The sequence below is a fragment of the Melospiza melodia genome, chromosome 12 (assembly GCF_035770615.1).
Source record: "Melospiza melodia melodia isolate bMelMel2 chromosome 12, bMelMel2.pri, whole genome shotgun sequence".
NCBI classification, from domain to species: domain Eukaryota; kingdom Metazoa; phylum Chordata; class Aves; order Passeriformes; family Passerellidae; genus Melospiza; species Melospiza melodia.
In genome coordinates, this window is record NC_086205.1 from 25,914,166 (window position 1) to 25,927,130 (window position 12,965).

At 39.3% G+C, this 12,965-nt stretch overlaps 1 protein-coding gene across 1 annotated transcript in view; it reads left to right on the top strand.

The window, feature by feature from the left end:
• SI (sucrase-isomaltase) overlaps positions 1–12,965 on the top strand; it is a 55,508-nt gene that overhangs the window by 352 nt on the left and 42,191 nt on the right. Inside the window, exons 2-4 of the mRNA XM_063167391.1 lie at positions 8,494–8,686; positions 10,357–10,477; positions 12,417–12,490. Of these exons, the coding sequence (XP_063023461.1) occupies positions 10,357–10,477; positions 12,417–12,490 (195 nt within the window). The 5' untranslated portion in view covers positions 8,494–8,686. The remainder of the gene's footprint in view (positions 1–8,493; positions 8,687–10,356; positions 10,478–12,416; positions 12,491–12,965) is intronic.

The window sequence follows — 12,965 nt, forward strand, 5'->3', positions numbered from 1 at the left end:
CTGGTTTAATTGCTGTGGTAATTTAAGTGACTTGTGCATCTTTGCTGTAATTATGGTGTCACTAAAGCTGCAAATCCTATAGAAAAATAAGCAAATAGTGCCTTATTGAAGCAGCAGTTTGGGCAATTATGGGGCTCTCACACTGGAGAGCAGTGGGATTTAGTCAGGGCAAGTTTCTGACATGTTTTGTGTTTGGATTTTGCTGTAGTGGTTCAGGGTGCAAAGGGATTGTTCCGAGGAAGTTGAGCAGAAATGCATCCACACCAGTCAGAGAAAAAAGTTTGTGTCCCTGGTGGAGCAACTAAGAAGCATAAACTCCCATGAACTGAGTGATATATTTAATCATTTGAGAAATGTAGTAAATTGTTGAATGTGCATTATCTATGTGACCATCAGGACACAAAAGGGAGGGAAAATGTAAGGAATTCTTTTTCCTTCTAGGTGTGAGGGAGTTCAGTCTCTCTGGAATATCTCATAAGCCAATGAGTTATTACCTTCTACTGATTTACCTTGATTCTGTACATGATTTTATTCCAATCAGATAATTTTTGAACTTTCAGACATGATTTAACATCTGTGGTTTCTTCAAAGACTCAGAGCATGAGCTGTGTCTTCCTGGATGAGTTTTACCCTTATTCCAAGAATCACAACCAGAAAGGGCAAGGGTGAGTCCCAATTATGGTTTTGTGCCCACAGAGGGGCTGCTCTGGGATTTGGGCACTTGAAGGAAGCCCCTTCTAAAAACTTTGCTTTCACTGAATCTGAACTCTGCATATTTTCCCCTCTGTGCCATTTGGATTTCAATGAGCTACAGAGGAGCTAAAATGGAGATTTTATGGCAACTGACCTCGGTGCTCTCGGCCCTAATTGCCCATAATTATAGAACAAATGAGAAAATGGGGCAGTGTAATAAGATGCTGGAGTGAGACTCAGGAATTTGTGTGCTCTGCCTGTTTGCCACCATCAGATATTGTATTTCTGCTGAAAGGAAAGGGAAATAATTGCCTAAATGTAGGCTAAGGAGTGAAGTGGAGAAAGCTGTAAAACAAGATAACTGGGAGAATGAAAAAAAGGGAAACAGCACTTGTGTTGCAGGGAAAGCTTCAGGTCCAGCAGAGTGGAGCTATTTAGATGGCAAATATCTAATGGATTAAAGTCTCCTTTTCAAAGGCAGCTGCTTTATCTCACAGCACACACCTTCCACGGGCCCTGAAAGCCTCAAAATGCAGATTCAGGGTTATCGTGGTGCTTCCAGCCCTGCCCAATTTGCCAAGGTATTGCTCCTACATTTAATAAAGCCCTGAGGCTCTCCTGACACCAGTCCTTGGTGCCTCGGGCTCCTGGGTGATGTGCCCTGGGACGTGTCACACCTTGGGGACACTTTGCATTAAACATTCTTACTGTTTCCCCTGGGTTTTTATCAGCTTTCCTCTTTCTAGTTCCCTAATTACTGTTTTTAGGGTTACTTGCTCCATAATAAAAAAATAAATAGATGGAGTTGTTTAAATGATTTGTTGAAGTGACATTTTGGTAGTCTGAGTTCTAAATCTGTGTATGGATTTCCATCCTCATGGTTTGAGCCTGACCAGGGCATCTCCGTGATCAAGGACTCCTAAAGTCAGCTGAAATAAATGTATTTAAGTGTGTTTATATAAATAAATGTGTGTAAGTATTGAGGAGGCGTCACTCCTATGGAGAATCTTCCAGTTAGGAGCAGAACTGCCGAGGTGTGATGAACACCCATAGTCTCACTGGTCCCCAGACTTTGTTCAAAGTCTGTTTGATGCCTTCATTCCCACTCCCACTTGAATTACAAGAGACTGTAAAAACATCATTAAAGACCCCCAAACAAATCTATCTTCCAGTTGTTGTGTTTGGAGAGAAAACTTGGAACCATGATCAGAATCTGCAAGGATTTGTGGCATCTAGTGGCATGGTTGAACATTTTTTCATGGAGGATTGGAATCCTTAATCCCAGTGATACAAGAATTACCCTTGGGTTCAATTTAGAGGTCACTAAGTGTTGGAACCCTGGTTAATGAGAATTTAAAATTTTCTGTGCTGCCAGGCACTGACCCCCAAGAGAACACTGCATTGACCTGAGGCCGTGGAGAGCTTCCAAAATGGAATGATGGAACTGGGATTGTGAAGGTAGGGTTTGGATAGAAATGTGTGATATCACAGGGTGGGAAACTCAGAGTTTAAGGGTTTAGAATGTAGTTATGTATATAAAGCAAGACGGAAATTTTAAGGTGGAAGCTGCTCCTTCTTCTCTTCCTTCTCCTTCTTCTTCTCCTTCTTCTTCTCCTTCTTCTTCTCCTTCTTCTTCTCCTTCTTCTTTTCCTTCTTCTTTTCCTTCTTCTCCTTCTTCTCCACTGGGTTTGGGTGGTTTTGTGTATTTGGATAAAAAGTCCCCATTGCACCCATGGGTGGTTGATTATTGGGTTAAGTAAAAATAATTGAGGTGTCATTTCTCAACTGGACAGTTTATCCTTAAAAGGCCTTGTAGAGAGAGAGATGGGGCTCCATTTTTAGTTTGTCTGAGTGAAGTGCTGCAGAACTCAGGGTTTGTGAGACATAGATAAGAACTAATAAACCTCTGAATTCCAACAAGAATTATCTCACACGTTTAATCACGACCTTGGCAAAAAAGAAGTTAAGACTCAACAACCAGGAGCTGAGATTCCATGGAGGTGGCAGTGGCAATGAAGGTCAAAGCTGTGGATTTTGAGTTTTCCCACATCTTGGATGGTGCTGGGCTCTGCCTCATCAGTGTCCCTTGCCCAGCCCAGCCCTTCTGGGCAGTGCTCCCTGAATTACCACACAAAACCAGGTGTAAGGAAATCACTCTCTTGGCACTGATGTTGTGTGCATCTCTCGGTTGTTATTACAAATATCTGAATATTAAACGTGCACCCGAAGCTCCTAAGCCTTTAATCCTTTTGTTTTCCTACAATAGCCATCTATTATTATTTTTTTTTTTTTACTGGTAAGAAATGCAAAGCTGAATATTATCCAGCAGTATCATGTCTAAAATAAGCAAAAAGCTGGCGAGGAATCAAGAGATAATAACGGTGGCTTTGCTTTGTTTCCTGCTCAGGAGCAGCAAGGAACTCAGGAATTGGCTGTTGGACCATCTGCAGCAAGGACAGGGAAAGTCATGGGAGCAGCAGAAAAGCTCTGACAAAAAACCTGCAAGGGGTCAGAGCCCTGATTTCATTGAGCAGCTCCTCTCAGAATTATCTTTTCCTCTCTCCAATCTGTCATTTCAGCTTTTGTTCAGTAAAAACATGAAAAAACTCAGTGGAATAGGGTAGGAATGGTGGATAATGAAGTTGGGACTTTATAAGGTGCATTTTGAGTGTTATTTACTAACTGGAGGTTTTTATTCCTTTTAGGTTGTTGTCATTATTGCAGATCTGTAATTTCACCTTAAAATGCTTCAATTATTATTATTGTAATTATTAACCTAGATATTAACCTTCATTTTTTAAAAAAACCCTAAAATTTGTGGTCTTTCTGGTCATAAAAATACGCATATTTACAGGCAAGAAATTAAAGAGTCCCCAGTTTATTGGGTTTTTTCCCTTAACTAGCATTACAAAATCCATCCAAGGCTATTTTGGACCTGCCTGATGTATGACTCAAGGATCTTTGGAGCTGGCAGCCTCCTGGGTGTCCTGGTGCTCTGGGCATATGTGTCCCCAAACTGGCATGAAGAGCTGGTTGTGCCAATATTTATTTTATGTTAGTCAGTTTTTGGACAGCCTAAATACAGAGGGGGGATTTGGCCTCTTAAATCCAACACTCTCATTTGTCCATATTTGAATTCTTGAAGAGTGTCTGCTTCACTTAAGCACATCACATTTGAACTTTTGCATTTCTAGAAGGCACAAAATTAATGCCTTGGGAGGTTTAAGAATTTTCCCTGTTTTTAAGGAATCAAAGGAGAAGGAAGGATATTTTTTAAAGGGATTTGAGACATGATACATCCTTTCTTAACCAGTTCTTCAACTTTTCACCAATTAGGTTTCATAGGAAGCAATACCTAGATTTTTATTTGAAACTTTATTCAAATTTAACTTCAATAATAACCTTGATATGTCCCTGTGCAGAAAACATCTCTGCTGTTTCTAGGTCTGCCAGCAGGTTCCTGCTGGTACATTCCAGGTAGGAAGGAACATGGAGAAAAAAAACCCCACATGAAGCTGAAGCAGTTGAGGAAAGGATGATTTGACAGTAAAACCTGACAGTTGTTCCCATCAAAAGGACCCCAAAACCAGCACCCACAGTGGGCTTGGTCTGGAAAATCAACAAATTGTGAATTCAGATATTTGAGGAGTAAAGATAATTGCTAATTTATTAAACTTCTTTCTCCTTTCTCTCCATTTTGCCCAAAGCAGAGCTGGGGGGATGCAGCTGAGAGTCACTTTCAGCTTGGTGCATTATCTGGAGCCAGCAATTAGCTGGAAGCAAATATTAATTGTCCTTTTCCCCTTCATTTACAGGCAGCGATCTCTATCCTGGAGTGAACATTGTCAGCTACAAATGCCAGGTTCAAATCTCTTGCTTGTAGGATATTTCCATTCTGGAATATCCCTGATGTTCTCTTATTACAGCTTAAAAAAAATAAAAAAAAATCAAAAAGCAGATGATAGATTTTGATCAAGTAATAATGCCAGGCACATTTTGATATTTATGCACGAATGGCCAAAAGAAAAATATTCCCTTTTTTTCATGCAATCTTGTAATTTCTGTGTCAGTTGAGAAGGTAGATAATAAATATTGGCAATACATAAGACTTGGCTGTACTAAGAGCTACCCTTTGCTATCTTGAGCGGCAGCAGTTATTAATTTTCAGACATAATCAAGTGATTTATATTCATGATTATGGTTCAAACCATCCTGACACTTGTTCCTTCCACATCTGACGCCTTCTCGCTTCGTGCTTTCCGTGTTCAGCAGCAATTAAAATAAGAATGAGAGGGTTTGGGGGGTTTTAGGAGTATTGTTATAACATTTCTCCTCTGATTTCAGGTCTTACCCACTGAGTCATCACCTGAGCAGTGTGTTCTGCACTGACTTCCAGTAATTATTTTTGTGTTTTAGTGACTCTCAGCAAGTAATTTCCTCATTTGCACTGAGACCTGCAAAATTTATTCTTTTTCTAAGCCATAGATCCATTGGAATTCTTACTTTTGTCATCATTATTAGGGTCACTGATCTCTAATTATCACTGGCCTCTAATTTGACCTAATAAAAATTCATAAATTCCACTGGCATTAAATTTTAATGTTCCTCACCTCTGCCATACTTTGTTGGATCGAAAGTGGTATTGGAATGAGAATAAAGATCCGTTGTTTAGACATAAAGAAACATATTTATCTAGAAAAATCATTTCTAAAGCATATCTATTTGCATTTCCTTGAGAAGAACTGCACATACTTCGAAAATGAACTTCAAATATGTTCTGCCTTTCCACAGCAATGAAATGACTCAGTTGATATTATTTCTCCGTCTGTTTGGTAAACAAAATCAAAATATTTTGGTTGTCAATTACTATAAAATGAAAACTGCTTTTGTCTGAGTCGGAGCTCACAGCATCTGATCTTGAATTGTGATGTGCTTTGGGAAAATGACACAACATGGGATGCATCCAAATTCGTTCTCTCCGGAGCCTCTTTGGGGGAAAATCTGTTTTCAGCACCTTGGTGAGGCTTCACAGCTCCTTGCCTTGCTCAGCTGAATGTCTGCAGGAGACTCTGGGCCCCTGAAAACAGCTCAGCCTTTATTCTTGCTTGGACGTGGCCAGAGCCAGCCTGGAGAGCTGGAGAAGAGGGAGTGCAGGGTGGGTTCAGCCAGGCACAGCAGGAAGGTGGGATCACAGGAGTGTGTTCCTGCTGGCTCTGTGCCACACATCCTTCCAGGATAACGGTCCTGGCTGGGCTGGGAATGTGCCAACAGATCCTTGCAGGAATTAGGGGCTGTAACTCTTACTGATATCTAATGTTTGACAGCAAAACAGTGAAAAAACAAATCTTATTAAACTGGAAACAAAGCATAAACCATTTCTATTTCCTTTACTAAACTGTAGACAAAGCATAAACCATTTCTATTTCCTTTACTAAACTGTAGGCAAAGCATTAGCCATTTCTATTTCCTAGCATGGTCCTGTAGCTGAAACCCCAATTTTTAGCCCTGCTGACTGAAGGAATGTCAGGGAGCTCACTCAGCCCAGCTAACGAGCTTTGCAAGTTGCGTGTGATTTAATTAAAAATGGACCTGTTCAAAGCGAAGAGATAAATGTCTCTTTTTAAATTACTGCATTTTTAACAGTACCTCATTTCCTAGATTGCTTTCCTGTGCCGTTCTCTCCAGCCCAGCCTTTACCCCTGGGTTTCCAACAATTGTTTTTCCCAGCTTTTTGTCAGAGAGGAATCAGCTCTGAATTCCTGGAAACCAAAGCAGGAGCCAGCAGAGACCAGGCTGCTCCAGCTCTTCACTTATTGGAGTTCTCCTTGTCTTTATGGGCTCTCAGTGTCCCTTCCCCATTCCTCCCCCTTGCAGCTTTGTCTCACACCTTGCCCTGATCTCCTTTGTGGGGTAACAGAGCTGGAAAGGAAACAAAGGAAAGTGTCACCGTGATATTTTATGAAAAATCCCTTCGCCAGGATTTCTTCTCCTGGGAAGCCTCAGCTTCTCCATGTTTTGCTGCTTTGGAGTATGATTTGGAGAAATATTTACCCAGCATGTGAATTGTTTTAATTTAATGACCAATCACAGTCCAGCTGTGCCAGGACTCTGGTCAGCCACAGGTTTTTATTCTTCATTCTTGTTCTAGCCTTCGGATGTCTCCTTTATCTTTCTATGGTATAATATAGTATAGTATAGTATAGTATAATATAGCATAATATAATATAATATAATATAATATAATATAATATAATATAATATAATATAATATAATATAATATAATATAATATAATATAATATAATATAATATAATATAATATAATATAATATAATATAATATAATATAATATAATATAATATAATATAATATAATATAATGTATCAGCCTTCTGAGAACTTGGAGTCAAATTCTCATCTTACCTCGTCCTGGGGACCCCACAACAGCACAGGAAAGCTGCTGGGAAACCCTCCTGGAGAGCTGGTGTTGCTGGGTGTGTGCTCTGGAGCACAGGGAAGCGTTCCCTGGGTGATGGATAACTGAGCTTTGTGGCACTGCCAGCTCAGGGAAGCACTTAAGCAAATGGTTTTATTGAGGGCAGGGAGATTGTTAAATGGAACCCCTGGAATATGTTGTGCTGGGCTTTCCTGGAACAGTCAAATGAAATAAATAAACTTTGGAGAACAAATATCTATCAAACAAACCCCTCAGGCTTCCCCAACTGTTGTCGCCTTCATAATCTTCACTAAACCATTTTGGTTTTTTCATGGACACTCACAAAGCAGCATATCTGGCAATTTTTAGCAATGTTTCCAGCTTTTTCTTGGATTTGGGGGTTGTTCCCATGGAAAGGAGGGGTGAGGTTGGTTTGGAAACTCTGCCTCTGGTTCACTGAGTCCCTGGGAGTTGTGGCATTGATATGAGGGGATGGATGGATGGATGGTAGATGGGGAAGGAAGGAAGGAAGGAAGGAAGGAAGGAAGGAAGGAAGGAAGGAAGGAAGGAAGGAAGGAAGGAAGGAAGGAAGGAAGGAAGGAAGGAAGGAAGGAAGGAAGGAAGGAAGGAAGGAAGGAAGGAAGGAAGGAAGGAAGGAAGGAAGGAAGGAAGGAAGGAAGGAAGGAAGGAAGGAAGGAAGGAAGGAAGGAAGGAAGGAAGGAAGGAAGGAAGGAAGGAAGGAAGGAAGGAAGGAAGGAAGGAAGGAAGGAAGGAAGGAAGGAAGGAAGGAAGGAAGGAAGGAAGTTCTCAACCATTTCTTTATTATTGAAAATTCTTTATTATTGAAAATATTGTAAATATTCATGATAATATGAATTGAAAACTTTCCTTTGGAAAATGCAGATTTAATGTTAGAATCCCACCTATCATTTACAAAAAAAAGACAAAAACCAGTTAGGTGTGAAGCATTCATATTAAGGTTATGATTGAAGCCTCATGGCTATAAAATTTTAACATTTCTGTGTTAATGTTTCATCTTTTTCATCTGCTTTTGACATTTATTAGTAATATCCCCTGAAATCTGTTTATATTGATTTAAGATTTATCTTTTATAGTTAATTCCAATAAAAATTGTAATGGTCATAAATTAGATCCTCCCTTGCAACATGTTCAACAGCTCTTTCCCTCATTTGAGAATGTTTAATGACTTCTTGTGGTGATTAAGCAGAAATATTACAAGAGGAACATGATAGTTCCACGAAGGTTAAAGTAACAAAGATATGGGAGAAGAACGGATTCAAAAAACCCAGCCATGCCACTGGATGAGCTGTCTGGCATTTCATGGCTGCTCTTCACTCCTTTGCAGAACCTGATACTTCATATTGAGGTCCAAAGAGTGTTTAGTCCAAAGAGTGTCTGTAATCTGCCTGTAATTCTGGCTGTGCCTGCCATTGGCCCTGGGCTCTGCAAACACAGCTGAGAACTGATAACAGCAGCTCATAAAGCCCCAGGTCTTCACAGTCAGGAGCAGCAAATGAAGGAGCCACAGAAACGTTAAGGTAAGGCTCTCATTTTCTTATTTTTATATATATTATATTACTATTATATTATTATTTATTTCAAGGTTCTGGAGAGCTTTGCCTCACTGATGAACGCTCATCACATAGCATAACTTAGGTGTATAAATGATAAGGATTTATTTCCAGTGTTTTAGGGTTTGGAGGGAGACCAGGAGAAGAAAGAACTGAAATTCAATGAGATAGAAGGGTTTAATGACAAGAGCTTGAATAAAATCCTGCTTTTCAGAAAAATGAACGTTAGGGTTTTTAAGTTTTAGGATGGTATCAACTGGATGGGGCCACACAGCAAAAGGGGATTTTAGTTTGTGATGGAGGGAAAGGATGGGTTAAAAATGGCAGCAGGTGCACACAGTGATTTAAACTGTTATTTCACTCACAAAATAGTTCATTCTAAAGTATTCTTCCCTTCTGTGGGTCATCACTAAAACATGTGAAAGTGTTCTGATGTGCCAGTGCAATGCACACCTGCTCCCACCCTTCCTTAACTGAAAAGAACCAATTTCTCTGTATTTAACTCTGTTTTATGAGGTTAAATCCCTTAACCACAAGCTAAATGCAGTGGTAGCTGCCAGTGTGTATTGACCTGGCTGCTGAGATTTGTTTTAATTAGTTTTAATTAGTTTTAATTTGTTTTAATCAGTTTGATTGCTGGCGCACAGTTCGGTGTTGATGGCTCTGGGTTGTTCTCTGAGCCAGCAGAGCCCCCTTGGCTCAGCACTCCTTTCTCACCAAAAATATTAAAAATAAATTTGGGAAAACCTCGTGTTTTCCACAGCTTTTTAAGGCACTGACTCCATTGAGTTATTTGCCATATTTCAGTTGTGATTCCAGCAGCAACCACTGTGCCATGAGCTTGTACACACTCTGTTCTGCCACTGCCCAAAAAAGCAATTTATCTCTGCCTTGCCTTCCCCACGTGTCCTGGACACGCCCTCAGGGTTTATTCCAGCTTTTCTCAGGTATATTTCTAACCAATCAAGTTCCTCATTTTTAAACGAATAGCCTTGTGTTTGCTCTATGGGAGAAAAGAACATTTAAAAAAGGAAAAAAGGGGACAAAGATTTAATTTGTTTTCTGTTTCAGAAATTTTAGTAACCTGTGGGAAACTTCATGGTTAATTTCAGGAGTAAATTGTTCTGTGTTCAGTGATTTGCAGGGACCAAAATGCGTTTCTGAGTGTAATAATTTCATAATCTGCACTGGGCGAATTATCCTGAACTGGAGACTTATTGCACATAGCATTTAAGTAGAGTTTTATTTAAACCTCGGGATTAGGTGATGCGGCTTACAACCAGAACAATTTATTCAAAATTTTTTAATTAAAAATCATATTTTAATTAAAACATGTTAAATTATAAACGTTATTAGCAACATTTATAAATATAATATATATATAATTATATATATATTATATAATTATATATAATAATATATAATATATATTATATATAATATACATATAATAAATTATATATAATATATATAATATATAATATATATAATATATATAATATATAATATATATAAATATAAATAAATAAATAAATATATATATATATATATATATATATATATATATATATAAAATTATAATTGAGAGCTGTTGCTCGTGTTTCTCTCTGTCTGATGGGGTTTCTCTGGGTTCCTAGATGGGCAGGAAGTTCAGTGGGCTGGAGCTCACCCTCATTGCCCTCTTCACCGTGGTGACTGTCATTGCCTGTGTCCTCATTGGGCTGCTGGCCACAGGAGAACCCGGGGTCAAATCTCCAGGTGAGAGCTTCCCCTGGCTGCTGCTGCAAGGACAAAAACCCCTCTGGCATCTGCCTCGGGGCTCCTGCTCTTATCAGTACCCAAACGCTCTTATCATCACCCAAAGGTGAATCATGGCCAGTCCTGGCTGTGGGTGAGACAATCAAAGTTATCGTGAATGCAATAAATGATGTGAGTCAGGGTTTATTGTCGTGAAAAATCTCTTATCTCTCCCTGCGCTGATTGGACTTTCCTTAGGAGCATGGAGCTCAGATAATTGCAATTTTTGGAGTTTTAAAAAAAAAAAAGATAATTCTGAAAAAAAAAATCTCCGCCTGATCCCTGTGTGGGAGCGGACAAATTGTGTGGAATATTATAATAATCCTAAAATCCCTCAGTGTTTCTTGCTGAGGCGCTGATAAATCAGGAAACCCTCGTGTCCCAGGGCTGTGATGCAGAGCACCTGCTTTACTTCCAGTCCCATTCTGTGTAATTCCATTCACACACAGGGACTGAAGTAAAAACCTTGGAGGTGAAAATGGCAGAAAAATAAAAATTATTGCTTATACAAGGCAAACAACTCCGTGTTTTAGTAAAACTGCCCATCCAGACTAATATCTGCATGTTATTTTTCTTGTCTCTGTCATTAATAGGAGTTTTTTTGAGCAAAAAGTGCAGCTGGTGCAAAGAGACAAATTTGGGGCTGTGTGTCCATCTCAGCCCAGGACACTTCACAGTCCTTGCTCCAAACAGTTCCCAAATACATAAAATAACTTTCAGTGCTCCCTTTAATCAGCTAAAGCTGCCCACCTAAAATTCAGTCCCACAAACCTTTCCCTGATGCTCCAATTCCAGCTCCTCTGGAAAAATCTGGCTCAGAGGAAGGAGCACCAGGACAGCCCAATTTAAGAAGAGAAAAGTTCTTCCCTTTTTTTTTTTGTTTTTTTTTTTTTTTTTTGCACATATTTTCAATGGAGCAGAGCACATTGACAGGAGTCACTGAAAAGTGGACTAATGAAATAAAATTATCAAAATTACCTCTATGCTCAAAGATTGTGAAGTTTTCACATCTGAAATAATTGTGTGCCGTTTTTCAAAGGTAAAAATGAATCACAGAAGCCATGGTTGATAGTGATTTGGATTTCTGCTGTTGTTAGGGAAGCAGGCAGCAGAAGCAGGATCTGAGTTATTCCTGCAGTTTAGAGATGCTGGTGTTAACCCATTCCTTTATTTCCCTGGTATTAACCCATTCCTTTATTCCTGGTATTCACCCATTCCTCTATTTCCCTGGTATTAACCCGTTCCTTTATTTCCCTGGTGTTAACCCATTCCTTTATTTCCCTGGTATTAACCCATTCCTCTATTTTCCTGGTATTAACCCATTCCTTTATTTCCCTGGTATTAACCCATTCCTCTATTTTCCTGGTATTAACCCATTCCTTTATTTTCCTGGTATTAACCCATTCCTTTATTTCCCTGGTATTAACCTATTCCTTTATTCCTGGTGTTAACCCATTCCTCTATTTCCTGGTATTAACCCATTCCTCTATTTCCCTGGTATTAACCCATTCCTCTATTTCCCTGGTATTAACCCATTCCTCTATTTCCTGGTATTAACCCATTCCTTTATTTCCCTGGTATTAACCCATTCCTTTATTTCCCTGGTATTAACCCATTCCTTTATTTCCCTGGTATTAACCCATTCCTTTATTTTCTTGGTATTAACCAATTCCTTTATTTCCTGGTATTAGCCCATTCCTCTATTTCCCTGGTATTAACCCATTCCTCTATTTCCCTGGTATTAACCCATTCCTTTATTTCCTGGTATTAACCCATTCCTCTATTTCCTGGTATTAACCCATTCCTTTATTTTCCTGGTATTAACCCATTCCTTTATTTCTGGTATTAACCCATTCCTTTATTTTCCTGGTATTAACCCATTCCTTTATTTCCCTGGCAGACTTTTTCCCACAATGTCAGGATACACCAGTAGCACAGAGAATTGACTGCATCCCAGATGAACTTGCAACACAGGTTGGTAACGTTCTGGAAAATACTAGAAAAGAGATTTTTATCCCATAAAACCTCCTGCTTATTTATAGAAATGTCATTTGTCTCTACTAGCTCAGGTGTTTCCTTAACCTGTTTAAATGTGTGATTTCCCCAGTGTTTGCAGGATTTCAGCCCGTTGACAGCAGGTCTGATTTCTCTGGTTTAGGCAGAGGTGGCAAAAATATTGGTCAGAAATCAAGCAGTTAAAAGAGCCACCTTTGGTTTTTAACAACTTTTTCTGAATGGTTTCATTTGGTGTGATGGTCAAAAAGTGGCATTTACAATAATTCAGAAGTGATGGCCTTCACTGGGATGTGCCATTTTACAAGGTGTGGTCAGAGTTTCCTTTCAGACCCACTTTGGATCATTTCTTTTAATATAATATACATCATAATATAATAAATCAGCTTTCTGGGAGCGTGGAGTCCAATTCTCATCTCTCACCTTGTCCAGGTTG